The sequence below is a fragment of the Naumovozyma dairenensis genome, chromosome 7, assembly GCF_000227115.2.
Source record: "Naumovozyma dairenensis CBS 421 chromosome 7, complete genome".
In the NCBI taxonomy this organism is placed as follows: domain Eukaryota; kingdom Fungi; phylum Ascomycota; class Saccharomycetes; order Saccharomycetales; family Saccharomycetaceae; genus Naumovozyma; species Naumovozyma dairenensis.
The window spans coordinates 1,311,662-1,333,556 of record NC_016485.2 but is presented as its reverse complement, the minus strand read 5'-3'; the positions used below and the strand labels follow the sequence as shown (position 1 = coordinate 1,333,556).

The 21,895-nt window shown below is 34.0% G+C and overlaps 7 protein-coding genes and 1 non-coding gene across 8 annotated transcripts; 1 reads left to right on the top strand and 7 right to left on the bottom strand.

The window, feature by feature from the left end:
* Positions 1 to 743: 743 nt before the first annotated feature.
* Positions 744 to 3,185, bottom strand: CHS6 (Chs6p; the record flags this gene model as incomplete). The annotated part of the gene is made up of 1 exon (XM_003980153.1): positions 744 to 3,185. The coding sequence occupies one exon, from the start codon at positions 3,183 to 3,185 to the stop codon at positions 744 to 746; it is 2,442 nt and encodes an 813-aa protein (XP_003980202.1).
* A 493-nt stretch (positions 3,186 to 3,678) lies between these two features.
* Positions 3,679 to 5,397, bottom strand: LSB6 (1-phosphatidylinositol 4-kinase LSB6; the record flags this gene model as incomplete). The annotated part of the gene is made up of 1 exon (XM_003980152.1): positions 3,679 to 5,397. One exon carries the CDS (start codon positions 5,395 to 5,397, stop codon positions 3,679 to 3,681), a length of 1,719 nt encoding a protein of 572 aa, XP_003980201.1.
* Positions 5,398 to 5,728: 331 nt separating this feature from the next.
* On the bottom strand, positions 5,729 to 5,801 carry NDAI0Gtrna10R. Its single transcript has one exon. It is a non-coding gene; the product is annotated as a tRNA-Arg (tRNA).
* Positions 5,802 to 6,064: 263 nt separating this feature from the next.
* On the bottom strand, positions 6,065 to 8,431 carry MEF2 (mitochondrial elongation factor MEF2; the record flags this gene model as incomplete). The annotated part of the gene is made up of 1 exon (XM_003980151.1): positions 6,065 to 8,431. The coding sequence occupies one exon, from the start codon at positions 8,429 to 8,431 to the stop codon at positions 6,065 to 6,067; it is 2,367 nt and encodes a 788-aa protein (XP_003980200.1).
* Positions 8,432 to 8,800: 369 nt separating this feature from the next.
* Positions 8,801 to 10,273, top strand: GSM1 (Gsm1p; the record flags this gene model as incomplete). The annotated part of the gene is made up of 1 exon (XM_003980150.1): positions 8,801 to 10,273. One exon carries the CDS (start codon positions 8,801 to 8,803, stop codon positions 10,271 to 10,273), a length of 1,473 nt encoding a protein of 490 aa, XP_003980199.1.
* A 1,977-nt stretch (positions 10,274 to 12,250) lies between these two features.
* PAM16 (import motor complex subunit PAM16) lies at positions 12,251 to 12,700 on the bottom strand (the record flags this gene model as incomplete). The annotated part of the gene is made up of 1 exon (XM_003980149.1): positions 12,251 to 12,700. The coding sequence occupies one exon, from the start codon at positions 12,698 to 12,700 to the stop codon at positions 12,251 to 12,253; it is 450 nt and encodes a 149-aa protein (XP_003980198.1).
* A 608-nt stretch (positions 12,701 to 13,308) lies between these two features.
* On the bottom strand, positions 13,309 to 15,090 carry SET4 (Set4p; the record flags this gene model as incomplete). The annotated part of the gene is made up of 1 exon (XM_003980148.1): positions 13,309 to 15,090. The coding sequence occupies one exon, from the start codon at positions 15,088 to 15,090 to the stop codon at positions 13,309 to 13,311; it is 1,782 nt and encodes a 593-aa protein (XP_003980197.1).
* A 2,911-nt stretch (positions 15,091 to 18,001) lies between these two features.
* IME2 (protein kinase IME2) lies at positions 18,002 to 20,542 on the bottom strand (the record flags this gene model as incomplete). Its single annotated transcript, XM_003980147.1, has 1 exon — positions 18,002 to 20,542. One exon carries the CDS (start codon positions 20,540 to 20,542, stop codon positions 18,002 to 18,004), a length of 2,541 nt encoding a protein of 846 aa, XP_003980196.1.
* Positions 20,543 to 21,895: the final 1,353 nt, after the last annotated feature.

Here is a 21,895-nt window from a genome sequence, read left to right as displayed (position 1 = left end):
AACTTACCTGGGTGCTATGACTTAAACTTATCCATCGATATAGGTCATTTAATGGATTATTAAAGTGAAATTACGGTTCGCGATGCTTGTTTTCTTTTCTCGGAATTTTGACAAAAAAAAAATTTATCCTCTGGTACCGCGCTAGAAAGGCGCGTGTAAGTAAATGGGGGAACAAAAAAGCTTCAAAACTTAGGAAATGTTAAGCATATGAAGCCCAAACATTATGCTAAGGGCGGTTGGAATGGCTGCAGGTACTAAATAAATGAAAAATAAAATCAGGTAAGATCATCTAGGTATGTCATTCATATTTTACAGTCTCATGTCTGTAAATACGAGTATTTTTTATAAGGTTCCACTCTAGTAGCTAATAAATTTGGCAAAAAATAGTAAAAATTAAAATTTGGAAAATAAGAAGAGAAAATTAGTCAACATAAATTGATTTAATCCGTTAGAAAAGAAAGATTTGTTTTATTCTGTTAACGTAATGACTGAAACTTTTTTTAATATAAACATTGTTTATCAACATATTGCGGCGCTATCAACAATCATGTCAGTCATCTGACTCAAACACGTGATAGCGACATAATAAGAAATCAATGTAATACTTTAAAAAAAAAAAATAGGTGTATAAAGAATAAATTAACTATCAATATATTAAGTATCAAATAAACATAAAGTTCTTCTATAAACCGGCTCAGCAGCGGCTAATTCGGAAATTTTTTACTTGGAATTTCTTTTTTTTTTCATTCTTGGAGACAGAGCTTTCCAATCCATGTAATCATATTGTTTACAGTAGCACCAATCCCGTCTTCCGCATATCTTAACGCCATAACTTTACTTCTTATTACGTCGGTCCCCATAACGTTCATTAATTTGTACAGTACTTTGTAATTTAGGATTTGCATTGAGTCATAAAATCTAGAATCAAAGGGAATTTTCCTTGTCAGTAATTCAAGTAATGTATCTGCATTTAAATGAGAAAAGACACTACAATCATCATCCAAATACAATTGGAATAGTTTTTCACAACTGACAGGATCGAACCTGGCCATGATACTTGTTTGTAAACATGCCACAGCTTTACTTTCGTTACAGATTCTTAATAAAGTCAAACCAAGAAGTTCCCATTCAAGACCAGAACGTTCTTGTTTGATATTTTCCATATAACTATTGCATAATTTCAAATCCTGATAAAAATTCAAAAATAATTGATCTAACCATTGTTCACAAATTCTCTTTTCGCGCATTGAAATTGGAATAACACCTTTTGTGGATTTAAATATTTCTTCATTATTTTCAAACTCATTCTTCATAATGAAAATTTCATTTCTTAAATCTAATAAACCATTCCAAGTTATCTTGGAAAGCATAGTAGCTAATAATTTGTAGACTTTCAATTCAAAGAGACTTAATTTGTTGGCAACAGAATTTCGGGCAAGTAGTTCTAAGTCACTTATGGAACCAGCTTCTTCTGGAGATACGAAATTGATTAAATTACAACCTTGTGGTCCGTAAATAGGACCCAATTCTAAGCATAGAGTATCCCAAAATTCTTCAATGCAACCTTTCTTCGATTCATGAATAAGTAAAGTACGGCCAAATATGAAATTACGTAAATCTTTTTCCTTGACGGTCTTTATATTACTTGAAATAAGTTTTGCTTCATGAGAATCCACATCGAATGTATCGTTTGTATCAGATAATGGTCTCTTATAGTATGAACTTATTGGGACATGCTGAATTAGATCATGTTTATTTTTATCAACAGAATTTAATATTGGCATGGAGTTTATTGCAACTAATGCCTTTTTGTATTCACCTAAAGCAATGTATGTTTCAGCGAGATAATACCATGAGTCGAATAAATCTAATGATAATTCTGTGGAGGTTTTGGCAACTGACACGGCTAATTCGTAATCCTTTCTACTGATTAAAAATTTTGCTTGTAAATTTAATAAGCAGGATATACTGTTTAACAGTTGGAAAGAATTAATATCACGTGGTGGCATTGAGTCAGCTAATGGAAGGAATTCATTTAATGTTTCATTCAATAACATTATTAATCTTGACTCCATCTCACCTTGTTGATCTATTATAAGGACCATAGCAATCTTGTAATATAATTCATGATCCTTATCACTTAATGTCAATTCTTGCAAAGTAGCCAGGGTGAATTCGACCAATTTCCCAGGAATAATGGAAAGGTAAAGTAACAAAGATTCTGTCAAATAATTATGCACAACGGTCGGGTGAATACTTTGAGAAGTATCCCATCCACTTTCCAAGCACCTTGGTAGAAATTCACATAATAATGATACGATTCTTTTGGAACTAAACAAACAAAGATCATTTTCATTTTCATTTTCTATAGCCATTGGATACTGAACTAATCCTGGAAATTTTCTTTCTGTATCGATATTAAATAGTAGACTTCTAATACAACAACTGACGAAAGTTTCTTTCCAAAGGTATTCATCCATTGAAATATTAGTTGTTCCATCTACGCAGCTGAGCACACTGGTTTTAGAGGTATTGTCTTCATTTAACCTAACCCTTATCTCAAATTTGCTAAAGATGTTAACACAACAATAAGTTAAGATGTAATTCCCAGTGTGTTTCCTTTTACTCTCATTATCTAAATTTGATTTAATCATCTTCAAGAAATCCAAAATGGTCTTTTCGTCAAAGGCATCTAACCCTGTAAGGTGGAAAAATTGACCCACTTCATCATTATGTGATTTCTTATCGAAGAAAGTAATATGGACAAGATCAGCTGGGCCAATCCCCAAAGTTTCATGAGAGGATAATTCCTTAAGAAGTTCTACCCTGTTGGCCAATGTTTCGCCGTATTCATGTTCCAGAGACCGTGGAAAATCTAGTAATTGGTAATGAATCTTCGCGTTCGCTACACTAGTTGGTTCTTCTTGGACTTTAATCGAAGTCACTGCTGACATAGTTCCTTGATTTGTCTCGTTTGTTTGTTTCTGTTCTTGTTGTTGTTTTTCTGGAACATCTTGTTCTGCTGCTTCTTTAAGAGTGGCTTCCGATTCCTGTATCTCTCTTGGTTGGCCATTTTGTTCTGTTGAAGTAGTAATGGTGGAAGGGTTTTCATTGTCTTTGGTACGTTCTTCAGGTTTATCATCTTTAGCAGCCTTCTTAGACTTCGAACCCCATAAGAAATTCATTGAGAATATTCGATCTCGTTACTTCAAAAGAGCGGATTTATGTGTTTTTCTTGTTGATGGCAACAGCTAAGAAAGATAGCCCTTTTTTAATTTGCTTACAGCCTGCTCTTTTATCTCTAATTGGAATAACTTGATGTGTCCTTTAGAGTCCCCGAAGATCCCTTACAGAAACGTTACGTAAAAGCTACGGAGCATAAATTCGTCTTCTACTTGGAATGAGGGTAACCTCTTTTAGCCGCTTTCGATAATCATAAGGATAAGAATATGATATGTGAACTATAAGAACTACAGAAAAGTAGCTATTGCAGTTTACCAGACCCCTCGTATGGCAAAAGAGCCAAGAGGGAACTTGTGTCACGTTGTAACTGTAAATATAAAAATAGTAGAACATTAATATTGTGATGTAAATTCTATAGAGGAGAATAATAGAAGAGCGAAATTAGGGAACTGACGCTTGAAATTATTGAAAATTAGTGAAATTAAATAATACTGTTCAGCACCACGTAAAGACTGGATCTGAGGTGACCATTTGTAACCTTTCGGCGATGACAGTTCTATACAAACTTCTATGCAAGTCATATTCAGTCTCATCGTTTAAAAACGCTTGTGGATCAGAATCCATATTGGTAAGCCCGTTTAATGTTCTAGTCGGTGCGTTCAGTTCAGCGTTATTCATAACTGTTTCGAGACTGCTAGCAGGCGCTTGTATTACCTCATCTACTACCAAATATCTAGTTTTCCTCACAAGTTCTAGTGGTCCCTGCCTTATGTCAGATAAAGTATTCACGACATTAAAAGCTTGGCCTTTCAAAACTGCCCATTGTTTTTTCCATAATCTAAACTGGAAATCAGGGTCCCTTTGGAAAAGGTCAGTGAATTCCAGATAAGAATCTTCCCACCATTCCGTGCTTGTTAATAACGGAATAAAATGACTTCTTGTGTTCTCTGAAAATGGTTGTGCCAGAATGTCTAAGGATAAGTATAACCATCCATAGGGATATAACCTCCATTCATCTGGATGTTTCCAAGGGAAACATAAACCATTATCTATCGCTGCTAGTTCGATGGACCAGTTTTCTTGATTTTCATTTCCTGGTGGCTCAACTTTAATCATCCAATTGTCAAGTCCTCTATCTGTGTTTCTCATTATATAATCCAAGATTATTAACTTCTCTAGCTCTTGTCTAAACATCAACAAATTTCCTTCACTCCAAGTAAATACAGGTGGTATGAATGATGATGGGTTTGTTGGAATCGAATTGTCCTTCCTCGTTATAATATCTTTATTTCCTGTATCTGTCAAAAGTATGGAGTGTTTATCCATTCCTGATTTCTTCGATAGTATTGTCGAGGCTCTCAAATTTGAAGCAGTACTGGTGGTGCTTCCTCTACGTCGTTGATTTCTGAACGTCCCAGGTAGTGGATATTTAGCTAAGAATTTCTCGATATCTTGATAATCCTCTAAAAATAATTGAAAAGATCCGACTTTTTCCTGTTTCCTAATACCGAAATTGAAAGCTTTTAACCATTCGTACCTTTGATCATAGAAACTTGCTGATTGGAAAGAGACAGTATCAGTAAAAGGGACCAAGTTTGTTTCTAATCTTCTATCTAATAAAGACGCAGCGCTTTCACAGACGTAACCTAAATTAGGTATAAGACAACTTCTTCCAAAAAGACAAGGGAAGAAAGTCCTATGTGCCCATTTAGTCCATTTAGGTGATAATGGACCATATGGTTCTTCATCTTTAGGTTTGAAGATTCCTTTCGGAACATTGGGATTTTCCGTTCCATATACAAAATATGAACCACTAGAACCTGCTTTGACTCTTTTTAACTCTATATCCCGCTCACTAATTGCTTCCTTACAATCAGTCACTACTGCCTGAAATTTTTGAAACGGTGCATTCAATAACTGAGTATTTCGTGGAGGATAATCAGGATTTACTTTAAATATAGGAAATTCAATCTTATAGCATTGAAAAGGGCTCGACGTACCTAATGTTTGGTATTCATCATATCTAGATGTATCTCTATCGATCGAAATTGATGACTGTATCCCTGGGATGGCACCATAGATTCTCTGTGATATTCTTAATGGGTGAATATCATTGTATTGATTCTGTTCGTCTCGATACTTTAACCAATCATAAGAATTCGATGTAACTAGTTTATTTGAATGTAAGTAGTGATCCGTCTGTTGATATGACATTAACTCTGGGGTGTTGAAGTCACTACTTCAAGTTATGAAGTAAAGGGACTCCTGCAGAAATCGGAGCAACTATACGCAACGGACCCTTACATGAAGCTTGTGGTCTTCCTTTGAAATTTTACCGGCATCGGTATTAACGTAGCGTGCGTTCTCGGTTGAAGATATTACCTTTATAATACAAATTTGATCAATTTAAAGCTCAATTCACACAAAAAAATGAAGAATTGCTGTCCATATATTTATTAGTTTATATTATACTTAATTTCATGTCATTCAAAAATAATGACACACCTCCATCGTCCAAATAGTCATAACGTCCAAAAAAATAATTCTTCCCCGCCAGGACTTGAACCTGGAATCTTCTGGTTCGTAGCCAGACGCCGTGACCATTGGGCCACGAGGAACAAGAATCTGGTTGTTTGGAGGGCTTTGTAAAGGCAAATATAAGTGTTTAAGATTTTTTAATAACAACAATAACTTTTCATTTTCCCAACCCCAGTACCTATTCGACTAAAAAAGTCCTTATTGGAAATAATGTGCCATCAGTTTGATTGAGCGTCTTTGGTTGATTTATTCTATTGGTTCAGAATATGCGGATTATTTACATGTATATCTAGATAAATAGATTAAGCCAGATTGGATCGAATGAGTAAACCATTTTCTTTTCTCATTCATTTAATAATATTCTAAGTCTCTCTTGGTTTAATTTTATCATACCTTTATAAGTGGTATCGAAGCTAGCTCGGCCTTGGGTTAAACTTCTAAGTTTGTTGGAATATGCCATTATTTCCTTTAATGGGGCAGTAGCTTTGATAATTTTCTTGCTTACTGAATCATTACCTAGGCGGGCATTGTTCAAAGTAAGATCAGGAGGTAAATATTGATTCTCTGCGATTTGTTGAAATTCCAGAGATTTTTCGCCTGATGATGAAATAATATCTTCATCGATGGATAGAACATTGGCAGATCTCGCACTGGTTAGATCTTGAATAACGGAGCCCATGTCCTGTCCCATTACACCAATTGTCAGATTCATCAATGGTTCTAATACTGAATAACCCTCTTCTTGAACTTCATTTGTTATCTTAGTAAGGATTGTACGTGAAAGTGTCAATATTTCGACAGGTGAAGTCATATCCAACGGGATCTCCCAATCTCCTTTGACTCTAATTGCACATGCATATAAAGGAAAATTCCTTAATTTTCCACCTCTTTGTAAGATAACAATGCAACTAGACATCAAAGAATGAACAATGGTATTATAGGGTATTTGCAATGGCCAGTCAGCGTCTTCAAGATGATCAGAAAATTTCTGATTTTTTTCCATTACTAAGTAATTGTTGTCAGAGCCTAAAGAATACCAGGTTTCAGTATCTTTATGGATGATATTTTCCGATAAGTCCTCTTGTATTGGTTCGATTGCTATACTGAACTTAACTTTGTTTTCATTTTCCATTATAGTTACATCAGATGGTTCATTTATTGTTTCCTTATATGATACCATTACTTTACCCACGTTTACATCAGCGTTTAATTCATTTAGTAGTCTATTTTTTGCAATTTGTAAATGTAACTCTCCCATACCACTCAGTAGAGTTTGACCTAGCTCAGCATCTTTTGTAACATGAAGACTAGGATCTTCAGTTATTAATATGTTCAAGGCATTTTCCATGGATTTTTTATTTCCTAAAGTCTTAGGCTCAACAGAAATAGTGAAAACAGGTGGTGGGGTCACGATTGGATTAATTTGCAAATTAAACTCCGGTTTTCTATTTAATGATTTCAATCCGTCCCTTTTTAATGAATCGGAAATAATTGTGTCTCCAGTAGATAATTTACCAGCAATGGATGTACCTGTAATAACACCAATTTCACCTGTACCTAGTTGCCAAATTTCTTCAGGCATATTTGCATTCATACGAATCAACTTTCCGATTTTAAATGTTTCTCCTGTAGTCGTATTATGAACAACATGTCCATTTTTCAAAGTTCCAGAATATACTCTAACAAATACCATCATTCCCCTGATTGGGTCATGTATTACTTTAAATGCAAGAGCGGCACATAGAGATTTATTATTGTTAAACACAAGACCCGCTTGAGATTGATACTTCATAGGCAGATTCTTTAAATTAATTTCAGGATATTTAACGTCCAATGGTGAGGGAAGATAGTTTACTATAGAGTCTAATAAAGGTTGTACACCGATATTTTTAAAAGCTGACCCACATAATACAGGTGTTATTTTGTTTTGTAGTGTTACTCTCCTTATCGATTCGTTCAATATTTCCGGATTCAGTTTTAAGTAATCTCCTTCTGCGTCTTCTAAAAATGACTCCACTAGTTTATCATCAAACATGGATAAAGTTTCTACCATCGACTCTCTGCTCTTGGTAAATTGTTCCAGGAATTCCTTATTGTTTGGTATAGATACATCAGAGACATCGATATTGTCAGGTTCATTAGGGTCCCACTTCAGAACTTTTCTATTAACTACATCTAAGACGCCAACAAATTGTTCTTCGCTATTAACCTTCGCGAAAATCGGGACGTTTACCAGGACGACTCTAGAATTAAGCTTCCAAATAACTTCTTTAACAGTTCTACTAAATCCAGCGCCAACCCTATCCATTTTATTAATAAAACAAATTTTCGGTATGTGACTAGCCAAGTTCCAACAATTTTCAGTTTGTGATTCAACACCAGAAACGGCATCAAGAATTACAACACATCCATCCAAGACTTTCAATGCTTTAATAACCTCGAAGAAAAAATCCATATGTCCAGGAGTATCAATCAAGTTAATATTTTTCCCATTCCAAGGGAATGACACAGTAGCATTCTGTATAGTTATCCCTCTTGCCCGCTCTTGTGGTAAGTAGTCAGTTGTAGTGTCACCTGTATGAACATCACCAAACCTTGAAATTTTACCTGCGTAATATAGTAATCTTTCTGTAGTTGTGGTTTTACCTGCGTCGATGTGAGCTATGATTCCAATGTTCCTCAATTTGGAGATTGCATTGAATATTCCCATATGTAATTTATTTCTGAGGAAAGTCGTTAATGAATTTATCAGTGTATTGGGATGCGGGGTTTTCTGATGATAAGTATTATTATTTACTTATTAATATGAAAGGGTACATTGTAATAACTTTTAAGGTATTTTCCTTTATATGTAGACCAATCGTTGGCGGTTAACGCGAAAAGTTGGAGATATGTAAATCCTTTCTTGAAACGAAAATAGTTGTAGATGATGTAAGATTGATTTTGAGAGGAAACGAATAAAGGAAGTAACTCTGCTTTATTAAAGAAAGTGTAAGGATAAATTTAACCCCAACGATGACATTTTGTTTTAGACTCATAAATATTTAAAAAGTATTATATTTAATTTTTACTGGTACAGATGGGTCGAACTACAGGTATCTCTCGAAATAAATCCAGAGGAAGTCCGGTCAGGATTGCGTGTGAGTTCTGCCATAACAAGCACCTACATTGTGATGTGGAAAGACCATGTCAAAATTGTATCAAGAGAAATATTGGCCATACTTGTAAAGATGTGGTAAAGAAAGGGAGACAACCTAGCACTTATATGGGGCCTAATCCGAGGTATCTCTCAAACAGCGATAAGATCCGGAGTACATTTTTATCGCCAACTAGGAATGCTCCACTTAAGCCGATTTTACAGGATAACAATGGAGCATTTAATAAATATACTAGAGATGTTATTACTTTTCCAGTATTCACCAACTCGGATAAAAATGACAAGTGGCCAGGAAAATTTACAACAGAATCGAACGTCAACCTGCCTCTAAAGTATACTTCACAAACTCCTGTACTGAATACCAATGCCGCTGTTGACAATACAGCCTCTATACCTAGTACTACAACAGAAGAAGTCAAAATTGATGATTCTATATTTGAAAGTTTATGGACTAGTGAGGAATATTCCAAGCTAAATGAAATATTGAACATTCCAGACAGTTATGATTATAATATCGTATCCCCGCAACTTACAATTCCGAACCTTGTATCTGCCGACAATTTTACTACTAATGCTAATAATAAACAAATGAGTCGATCGAAGAGGCAATATGGCGTGATTGTCTCTCCATTAGCGGACACTGACCCTGCGACTCATATGTCTTTAAGTAATAATAAGGCCATGGCCGATTTTGGTGTAGATGAATTTTGTAACCCAAATGTCGTTGAAGGTTCATCTCCAGGGAATGGTCAACCCAAGATAAAAAAACCAGAAGACCTTTATAAGTATAGAGATTCGATAAAACCATTTGATTATAAAGATTCGTATCTTCGATTACATCAATGTTTGTTTAAATTATTTAGGGACGACAAAGAAACATTGATTAAGCTGATGAAAGATATCTTAGAAAAATATGCTCCAACGTTGGTTGCATTACAGACAGGTATGATTAAAGAAGATTACATTAGTGAAGAGTTTTATTTCCAACGAGTAGCTTTGGACTTAGAAAGTTTGACGGAATTATATACATGTACCCCAATGATGATTTGGAGAAGAACAGGAGAGATTCGATTTGTGAGTGATGAATTTTCTTCCTTAACTGGGTTTAATAAGAAGGAATGCCTTAAGTTTGAAGGGAAAGAAAGATTTGTTTTTGAATTTTGGGATAATTCTACCATAATTAAGTATTTTGATAAGTTTCATCATCTATTAGCGTTCGGTTCCTCTGAGAAATGCATCCATGGCAATAAAATTTGTGAAGATACTTTCCTCCGGTGTAAATTGTTATTGAAAAATGGACACTATATGGAATGTGCTACATGCTGGACTGTCAAGAGAGACAGTTTTAACATTCCATTATTGATTATCGGTTATTTTTTGCCTATATTCGCATAGCACATAGAAATATACACATATATTCTTACTAAATATTGATAATATTATTATTTAAACTTACACTTGTGGTAGTGTTTTTTACCGATTAACCATCAACTATTGATGTGAAGGAATGGAGGTGGATAGAGATGGTGATCTACATTACTTAATAGGCAGCACCCTATGTAGTTAGAGTTGTTACGCGCCGGATTAGGGCGTAAGGTCACAAATAAGTAAGGGTCAACACCTAATGGTAAAAAACTAAAATTTCCACCTAATTAAGATAATATAGGGTAAATATTAAACTTATAAAAACAGAACTCATGCGAAAAAAATTGGCCCATCAGCAGTAAAAGCTTCAAGATAGGTAATAATTTATATATAATGATGTAAAAAATAATAGAAGCCTGAGGGTAGAATCAAACACCAAAAACTGTATCAATAAAGATATCATTGTCAGGGAAATCGGAATATAAAATATTTATCAGAAGTAGGCTTTCAGTCGTCTCGTCTGCTAGAATATGAGGTTTTGCCCGTAATATCTTCCTGCAGTTGAAAAATTTCTTTCACTATTAACAGAAGTTACACCAAGTGATAGAAATATTTTCTGGATGACAGGCCATAGTTCCAATTTTTTTATGTTACTGTAGATAATTCACTCCAGTCCACTGTATTTACACTGTGTCACGGTATATTTTACAATTCGGACCTAGCATTAAAAAGGTTATTAAAGGTAGGGCTAATAATAATAAATTCAAAGTAAACAAACTCTGTAAAATTTTAGTATTTTTTTGGCGACCAATATGGAAGGATTACCGAATTTAAAACTTTTCCCCGTTAGATTTGAAAAAATAGCTACGGCTTTTTGTTGGCGATTTCGGCGCGTAACAACGCTATATGTAGTATGTATATTCAAGACGTTTATATGAAAAAACCCTACTTGTATATTTATTTTAACATTTCCAATTAGCGGCCGGGTAGGGTTACCCCTCCTCTCCGAGTGGAAAAAAAATTCTTTTCGATTGATGGCGAAAAAAATTAATTTTGGAGACGTATAAAAGAGAGGCAACTGTCGAGAAGCTTAATAAGTTTCTTTCTTCGAGTAGTTTTATTTCAAGTTTATAGTTTTTTCTTTTTGTTCTTTTTTTAAAAAGACCAATCATCAGTAGCGGTTAATACTATCTCAAGATAATATTAATTACGTTAAATTATAGAAACCTACGGTTCATTTATTGTTATCTTTATGACGGGAGAATGATATCGTCTTTCTTTATGGAAGATGTATTGTTTTTATCGTTAGTTAATACTGAGATGATGATTTCTGAAACCATTACCATAACCCATAGCTGAATGAATTTTGACTACCTCCAAACAAGGTTAGGCACAATATTCATTTCGTTTCCGGTTTCTTAGATCAAATTTACTATTTAAGAAAGGTATTTTATTTCGGTAAATTATCCTTTCTTGTTTATGATGAAGGTTCCATAACAAAAATAAGTGGAATTAGATGCATGTCTTTTCAGAGGGTTGTATAATGCAATCTGAGAGTTTGAAAGTCTTCTGTGCCTCTTCGTCATGATAGAACAGACTTTTTAATATTATTACTATTTGTAATTTAACTTCGTAGCCTAACCGAAATATGATTGTCTTGTTGTATACACAAATCTTCATTTTTACTATATTCAAGAAGTGACGACTTAAGGTTATTTTACCCATATCCTTTAGTGATTAACATAATATTCAGCGGAGAGCTTCTTCTTTACTATTAAAGATATTAGAACCAAAAGAAGAAGGGATTATTATATTTTTGAGAGGTATTCATTTATTAATGTTGAATACGTAACAATGTATGTGTACTAAATATCTACATGATTTGTTTGAAAGTACAATATGCTAACGAAGACAAGTGTATGAGTATCTTGTGCTGGTATTAAAGGTGGTTGATGTCAGACCTCTGAGGTTCCGATGGAGTTATTATTCGAGAACAACGTAGAAGTCCTATTCCTTAGGCGGTTGATCCTCTTTCGAATTGTTCGCCGTAGAAGCATTTGTATCTGCCTGTCCTTGCTGTTGCTCTTGCTTCTTTTCATTCTCCAACCTTTCTCTTTCTGCGATTTCCCATTTGAGCCTTTCAGCAGCTCTATATATCTTACTTTGCAAATAGAAACTCCCACCTTTATCCTTATCATTTATCTCGAAAAGATACTTAAATCGTTCATTGATCTTCTCTGGTTTCAAATTAGCCGTATCCTCCACGTTCAAAATCTTACAACTTTCATCCAACGTAATGCCACCATATTCCGCTTTCCTCCCAGTACGCCCTCTTGCAGCATTGGAAGCACCTTGCTTAACCGATTGAGCGGCAGCTTGTCTGTAGGCTTCACCGAATGCCTTCCCGAATACTTGAGCACCCGTTATTATCACTTGTACAAACGCCCTATGAGCCATCGTTTTTCTTTAATTATGTTCCTTTGTGTCTGTTTTTCTTCGTAAGCAAATTGCAGTAAAGTATCGATGACTAAAACCGATTTACACTAATGTCATATCTCTCCATGATCCACATATCCACATTTTCAAATATTTACTGAATATTTATTTCATCACATATTTCGAATGAATTCGAATTGTCCGTTTTCTTCCAAATTCTTTATTGACTCGTATTAAGTGATTTTTTTCCTACTTGGTGTGGCTCGGAAGTGGTGGAAAGGTTAGCATGTTATATAGCAAGCAACAAATAAAAGAGAAAGGAATGCTAGAGGACATCCCGTCGATGTTTACTGCTTCAATGCTAAGTCGCATAGTAGATTAACTGCTAATCAAGCGTCTGAATCTGTAATTTATTAACTTATACTAAATCGTTCATAAAGAAGCCTAATATTTGTGTCATCTCGAAGTACGATGTTGGGCCATCACCCGAGGTTTTCTAAATATTTAGTAGGAGGGAAAGAAACTGAATAATAAACAGGATTTAATTGGAGAAAAATGTATCAATTTATTATTTACATAGATTCTATATATATATATTAATAAGAATTTATCCAACGTATCCTCTTATTTCATTCAACTGGCTTCCTTTTCCTATTTATAATTTCATTTAATTTAAAGATATTATTACTCTTCGATTTAAAATCTTTGTAAAGGATCTTGGAATATTCTCTAACCTTGTATAGTTGACAATGATCAGTATTTTCACAAGCACAACCATCACAACCTTCCAAAACAGTTTCCACTGAATGAATAAGCCAATATTTATCCATATCATTCAACCCATTAAATTCTAAACATCCATTAAGTATTTTCCATATTGGATGTCTCAAATCCCACTGCCAATCAATATGTAACTCTTCTCCCTTCATGATATCTCTCTTAGCTCTGATAAAGAATTTCACACCAACATCATTATCTGTAGTTCTCATAGTGATTAATTCTACATTAGGATTACAAGATCTTCTCAAAGAGCGTAATGCACCACCCATTTCTCTTGAATCAATAAACAATGGCCATTGCGGATGGAATAAGACATGTGGTTGTGTAGTGCCCCATATACGATATTGATTTTCTGGTTTCATAATATAATTTTTTTGGAAATCTATCATTCCTTGGTACTCTTCAATGATATCTTTCTCCTTACATGATTGTAATGTGTAAACTTTCTTGGAGATTGTTTTCAATTTGGTTGTATTGTTATTTGAATGGTTTGGTATGACCCAATCATCATCATTATGATTTGTTATAAATTGATTTACGTATTTGTCTTTGTATTGGGATGTCTCTATCTTATCGAATGTTTTAGGTTCTTCTGTTTCGTCTAATTCATCTTCTTCATATTCTTTTTTAATTTTTGACCCGTTTGTTTCATTATGTACTGGCGTGGAAACACTATAATGCAATCGAGAATGACAAAGGATACAATTAAACCTACTTTTCTTGATCAGATTAGTTTCTTCATAACATGATCTATGTTGCCACTTATGGCACGTGAGACATTGAATGTAAATACTATTTTTCAATTTTATCTTATCAGGATTTGAATCTCGGAGCGTTATTTTTTCTTGACTATTACATATATGGCAAGTCACTATATTAGAATCCCTATCAACGTTATTTGAGTTGCGTTCTTTTAGCAATGATTGGTCGTTAGTTTCTATTGAGTTTTGGCTATATTGAGCAGATAATATCTTTGAAATAGGAGTCAATAAATCGTTTTCATTTTGTCTATATCGTAGCGGTAGAGGGACAGTTGCAGCAGCAGCTAATGCGGCAGCAGCTACTATACCCTTCCTCTGTATCATGGAGTCATCAGGCTTGGAGACTACATTAATCGGTCTCTTTTGTACTTTATAGCTAGCTGGATCTGGTAATTCGTCTGATTTAATGGTTGAGCCCTTTCTTTCCATGGATGAATGAGATCTTATCTTTGATCTGTACAGTTTGCCTAGATCATCTTTATTTAGTAGAGTGACTGAAGCAGGACCTGGAAATACTAATGGATCGAACCGTACAATATTATTAGATTCATTATATTTCGTAGAGTTATCATGATTATTGCAAGTATTCACTCTGTTTTGATGGTTCGTATTGTTGTGATTAATCATTTCCTTATTCAAATTTAGCGAAATCATTTGAGAATCTGGGAAACTTCTTATACTTGATAGTGAACTTCGATTATTTGTTTCTTTTTTATCTAATGATGATAACGAAGAGTTTGAAGAAGAGAAAGAAGTTGAGCGAAGGTCGGTTGTTTCGATTTCGTTATTCCTTTCTAATTCTACTGATGAAAAGTTATTTTGAGTCTCTTTGTTTTCCTGCTCTTTCGCTGATATCGTGGTTGTTGTCATAATACGTTTTTGAATGTTATCCAAAGCGTTCTTTTTTAAGGTAATACCAAATGAGAGTTAAGCTGGTATAGCAGTAAAACAAATGAAAAATACTGAATAATATAGTTATTGAGCACGTAAGCTTGAAAGCAGTTGAGGTAGTAAGTCCGTTAAACGTTTCTATTTTCCTTCAGAAACCAGAAAACCAAGCTTAGTGTCAAACCGTTGTGGTACAGACGTAGGAACTTGCTTATATGTATATTAGTGTGTCTCCGCGACTCGGTAAACGAAAAGTGCGTTAATATAAACAGGTTTTTTTTATTTTTAGACAAGCAGAGAATGTAAGTCAAAAAAGGTATAATAGTGGTAATGACAAAAAAATATAAGTACGTGAAGGAAAAAGGTTTCTAAATATTTTGAAGGATATTCTTAATTAAACAACCGTACTCTTTATAAATACTTAGAGCAAGCGCCTTTTACCGTACGAAAGAACAATCGTTAAGAACTAGTTCGTTTTTTTTTATTTGAAGTAACGTTGGTAACTTACGAGCAGGTTAAGGCAGTATTTTCACCAAGCTACTTCGAGGTGTTTGGCTTGGTTTTTTGTTGTTCTATATTAGTTTCCATATAAGATGACTGTACGTACGCTTAGGGCTGTCCGTTCAAAGTGCCTACGTACGTACTTGTACGCAGTATGTACTGATAGGCTCTCTCGTTAAGCAAGAGAAGAGAACGATTCGTCGCTTACATTAAATTCTTCAAGCAAGTACGTAGCTATTGTTGGCTTTCTACTGAATCTTGGGGCACTCTTTTCAGTTGATTCGTATCTGGGACTATTTTTCCTTGTAAGTTGACTCCCCAGGTGAGACAGCAGTTGGGCCACCATTGTGCCGGGAGTAACAGGGAAACGCGGGAGAACACCGGAGACATATTTTGCCCTTCCTTTCATTTTTTTAATTTCTACAAAAACTGATCTTAGAAGGCCGGTCTTTCATTGATTTGCCCGGACAAGTCCTCTCTTTCAGGTATCAAATGTCAACAACCCTAACGTTTTAAACTTTATTGTTAGTCTACTTACTTGTTTGCTATTTATGGCCATACGTTCCCTACGTTGAATAGTCATTAGCTTTATGCAAGGAATTAATCAGCAAGTCAGATCATTCACACCCAGAGCCTCCCCTTTCACCTCCTTCCTCTTCCACGAATCTACCACCACTTATTTGGGATAAACTTTCTGGGTACCAAATGAACATCGTTGAACTAGCCAATATCTTTACCAGCTTAGAGGAAGGAAATCTTCCAAATATTCCCAAGGTTTTATAGTTTCTAGGCAGTCTAAAGTTAAATGGTGTTTCTCAAAAAAAGAATATATATATATATATGCATCTATTCAAATAATTATTCAAATAATTAGATAACCCTGAGAAATCTTGAATAAGAAATTCTCTTTAATACCATCTCTATTTAGAACCCTGTTATATGCTAAAGGGCTTAATTCTTTTTTGGCGTTGCCCCCGACCCAAAAGGTAGCCCACCTACTGTCACACCTGGGTAAGCTAGACCAAATTTTGCTATTGGTGTCGTTCCTACCGAACGCCACCTACTACAGATTTTCTGAGGAAAAGAACGAGTACCGAGTTTCACAGAAGTACCCGCAGGCGAAGTTGCACGCGTAGGGGAAACAACATTTGGAAAATAAACACTAAGCAATGTCAAATTTCAAATTTCAAATTTCAGAAGTAAAGAACGACAGGTGTTACCCGGCCTTTCTTTCAGTTAACAACTTTTAAGGGGTTACCTGGTGTCTCGTTCACAATCAAAAATATGGAATGGGAAACTCAACATAACGTTCACGTTGGCGGCTAAATTGCGAAGCGCCATATATGAATATAATTAATAAAGAAGACAAACATGAAATACATAATCGGGCATACCGGTTTTCACTATTCTTTCTCTGACAGCCATGTTATACAGTGACATATCATATTCAATCTTAAGCAGTACGTACGTACGTATAAAGAATTGCTCCGATGACACGTCATGCTGACATATTGACAGACAGTCATACAAGACCTTATATGTGCACCAATCAAACACTATTATTGTATGAATTTGTAATAAAAAACAAGAAAACAAGCAACAAGCAAGTCCAATCGATTTTAGGTACACAGTTGTAACTATGGGTACGATCCTTACGAATGTTTCACGCGTAGCAACGCTAACGCACCAGCGTAACATTATTCTACCAAATATATACGTACATACGTTGTGAATATCCCAATTGTACTTGATATATCCCATACGGAAAAGATAAAAAAAGAAAATTCTACTCAACGTGTCTATTAGTAAAAATACTTATATCTTCGCAACACAAAAGGAAATAGTTTCAAACCTCTAACCTAGTACCAGATGTTTATATAAAGAAAACTGTAGAAATAAAGTTAGTTGTATATATGTAAAGCGTAACTTAAAAAATACTCAACTTTATTAATGTCCAAATCTTGTTTTTTATGTGGTATTACGAGTAATTAAGTCGTTCGTTGGTCTTTTTTGAATCCTTGAATTTTTGTAATTTTGTTTGTTTTTACAGTTTGATTTTAATTTTTCGGAATACATAAGAAGTCTGACATTGTATAGATTTTGTATATGAAATATAAACAAAAATTGGAAAACTAAGACGATATATCCAGAAGAAACACTCAGCATTATTTGATGTGAATATCTTAAACATAGATATATATACATACTTACATTTTTGTTTGTTAGCATTTTTTTTTGAGGGGATTTTCTATTTTATATAATTACATGCTATTTTATTTTTCTAAAGAAGCAATAGAATATCGAAAATAATAAATTGGGTGTAATTTTCGAAAGGATATTAATCCGCATCCCTCCCTCTTGTCTTTTACTCTTTTGGATCAATTTTTAATCTTTAATATGTTACGTTACTGAAGAAATCATTTGTATCTAGTATTGATGAAGTATTATTATTTCTGATATTATTATGATTATTATGATGTTGATTATGCGAAAAATTATTAGTATTCTGTTCAGAATGCCCAAGATAAGGAAAAGTGAACGTTCTCGGAGTTTTATTCACATTTTGGAAAGGTATCGAATGAGATGAATTCTCTATTAAGAAGTTATCTAACATTTGATTCGTTGTTGTAAAATTATCGGCATTACTATTTACATGATTATTTCCCTCGTCATTATAATAAACATAGAAGGACCCATTATTATTAGTATTATTATTGGTATTAGTATTATACGAACTCGTTATGTTAGGATAAACTTCGTCTTCATCTTGTTCATCATCATCTTTTCCTTTCATATTATCATCAATATCGACATTTTCGTCGTTATTATTAGCAACTGGGTTTCCTTCTTGTTCATTGTCATCATCACCATCGTCGTCATCTTCGTCTTCATCAGCATAATAATTTAAGATGTCATTTTCTTGTTGTAATTCATTCTCAGGATTATAATCCATAAAATTTAAATCGGAAATATATTGATTGAATGATTCAGAATTATTTGCGTTACTTCCAATTCCATTCTCGTTTTCAAGGATGTTACAATGGTTATTTTGATTTTTTATATATTGATCAAATTCTTGTGGAACATCAATTGAAAGATTTTTCTCAATTTCCTTTGAAAGGTCTATTTCATCACAATTTTCAGTTGGAATGGTAGAATCAGAATCAATGGTATCATCATTATTCATATTTAGATTTCTATTAATGTCATCTTTATTTTTTTGATGGTAATCTACATTAAAATCATCATTTAAGTATCCAATAGTATTTATATTTTGCATTTCAAGAATTTGTCCATCTAAATGTTGTTGTTGATTCCTTTGTGATTTTGAATCCAAACGAATATTATTCAATTTTGCATTTAATTCGAAATTTTTTTGTATTTGAGTTTGTGAATTTATGTTATGACTATTATAAAATGCATCCTTTGAAATAACATCGTTATTATTAACATTGGTAGAGACAATTGGATTCTCATTTTCATTCATTCCTTCCGTATAATTAGTATGATTCGTATGATTATTTTGAGAGGTAAAAGACAGTTGTGGAGCTTTAAGGTTCCCGGAATTTATACCAGCAAATATTAATGCTTGCTCTGCATTAGTCTTTACATCATTCTTCGAAGTAGAATTTTTCTTAATTGATGATGAATCTTTTCTATGATTATGGCCAATGCTACTTTCATTACTAATTGATGATAATTTTTGAGTTCTTTCTAATTCATCCCTTGCTACTGTATCATTGAAGAAATCCATGGAACATAATTCAGCGGCAGTTGCTCTTTCGTCAGGATTCCATCTTAAGCATCTTTTAACCATTCTTAATAAATCATTTAATTCAGGCATTGATATAAATTTTTCTAATGAAACACCTTTAATTTTTGGTAATTCAAATTCTAAATTTCTTGATAATTTTTTTGCTTTATTCCAAATTCCACCGTAAGAATCATATTTATTGCCATTAATGATGTCATCATCACCGTATGGAGTTCCTAAGACTTCTAATAATTTCCAAAGTTGATCCAATTCATTTGTACCGGGGAATAAAGGTTTAAAAATTGTTGCCTCAATTGCGACACATCCAAAGGCCCAAATATCTAATGGTGTAGAATAAAATCCATTTCTTAATAATATTTCTGGAGATCTATACCAACGAGTGGAAACGTAGCGTGTAAAAGTATTTTTATTTTGAATATTTCTTGCTAAGCCAAAATCAGCTAATTTTACCACATAATTATCAGGGTAAAATCCTGTTTTCAATAAAGTTTTATCAAAATATCTTTTACTGGGAGAAATTAAAATGTTTTCAGGTTTAATATCTCTATGGAAGAAGTTATTATCATGAATATGTTTAATACCAGCTAAAATCTGAGCCAATATGGATCTTAAAGATGGTATGGAAAAGACTCTTTTCCTTCTATGAAGCATCATTTGATAAAGATTTTGTTCCATACATTCCATGACAATATGTAATTGGAAATTTATAGTATCAATGAACATTTCAAAAATTTGAATTAAATATTTACTTGCAGGTACAGCTAAGATAAATTTAATTTCCCTTACTCTTGTATAGTCATGTAAAGTTGGTAATCTTGATAACATTGTTTTTATTGCCACTAAGCCTTGCTTTTTAGCAATATAATTTTGATGATTTCCAATAACATTTTCATTTTGATCTAATAAAGTATTATTGAATCTTTTCGAAGAAATTTGAGAAAGTTCATTGATATCAAATTGAGCTTTGGCCAATGTGACGCAACCGAAGGATCCATTACCTAATTCTTCTACTAATAAGTATCTGTCATAGATTGATTTCAAATCCAAGAAAGATGGTGGATTATTCAAATCAGGAGGTATTAAAGGAGCATTATCATAATTATTCTTAACGTTATTATCAGTATTATTATTCCTGTTAGGCAGGTTTCCAGTATCCATTTCCTTGTCACAAAAATTGAATAAAGAAAGATATTATTTGCAAACTAACAGTTATAATAATCAATTGATAAAACGAATCAGAAAACTAGACACAACTGAGCACTATTTTATGATTTTGAAATAAAGCGGCCAGCTCAATTGTAAACATACAATCACTATTGATGGGAAAAGATCAATCTTTAAAGTTTGGTATGGAGCTTACCTTCCTTGTTATAAACACGACAATGGGATAACCAATAAAGAGTTAGAAATGGAAGGGAATTTTATATTGTAAGGAGTTCTTTTATACCTTTTCTCAGAAATGGTGGCAATTGATATTGAAAGAGGTAGACTTACGGTCTTGTACCCTTATTTTTTCTACTAGTATTGATATTTTTAGTTTCTACCGGATCAGCCTGCTTATATCTCAAGGAGACAGGCACAGACACAGAGATAGAGACAGACACAGACATACCGAAGCTATTGGAAGGGGGGCCAAACCACAAACACCACTCACAAAACAACTACTACACTGGAGGGTCTCAATGACATATACCCCCGTCCATGGTCAATGTTGACAAGAATCTGTTGGGATCGAAATTGACTAACTAACTAGCCAGGTTGTGACACAAAGACACATAGTCACACTCTAAAGAGATATGTGGTTCTTGTGTGTGGTAGAGATGCGGAAGAGGGTGAAATCCTGCGGGGCGGAGTTCATTATGTATACAACTCCAATAAAACACTATCATGTAAGGGGACAGATCCTCCCTTATCTGTAAAAAATAAATGAGTACCTTGTGATCGGTAATATGTCTTTGTCTAGTACCCTTAAATTTTAGGACAAATTAGCCGCCCACGTTTCTTTTCTTGGCTTTAACGGCTCCGTACGTGACCGTTGTTCTCCAATCTATAAAGGACAATGTCTGGAAAATGGGAGTGGAGATCTGGGATGTGCATGGGTTCTTATAACAAACATGGTAATGGTCGTCCTTTCGTTGCTTAACGGGTATATGGATCAATCGCAAGAAACCAACACAAAACAAGCAACACAAGTGTAACTATTACGTAATGTCAGTATAATCTCTCCAAAGCAGCACATCGCAGTAGTAGTGTAACTCAATACCATGCTTCAATATGGTATATGGAAATATACGTCACTTAAGGACATTGGGCTTGTACAGGTCTAGTTAAAGTATATAGACTAGATACATATGTACTTAAGACCATCTACGCCAAACTCCAATGCTTTCTCCATTTTCTTTGCAAGGCTTTCGTAGACCACGTACGTAAAAAGTTTTTTTTAATGGAGATATGAAGAATGCGCTGGACTGCCATTTTGTTTCTGGACTTCCAGCTTGGTTTTAATCACGT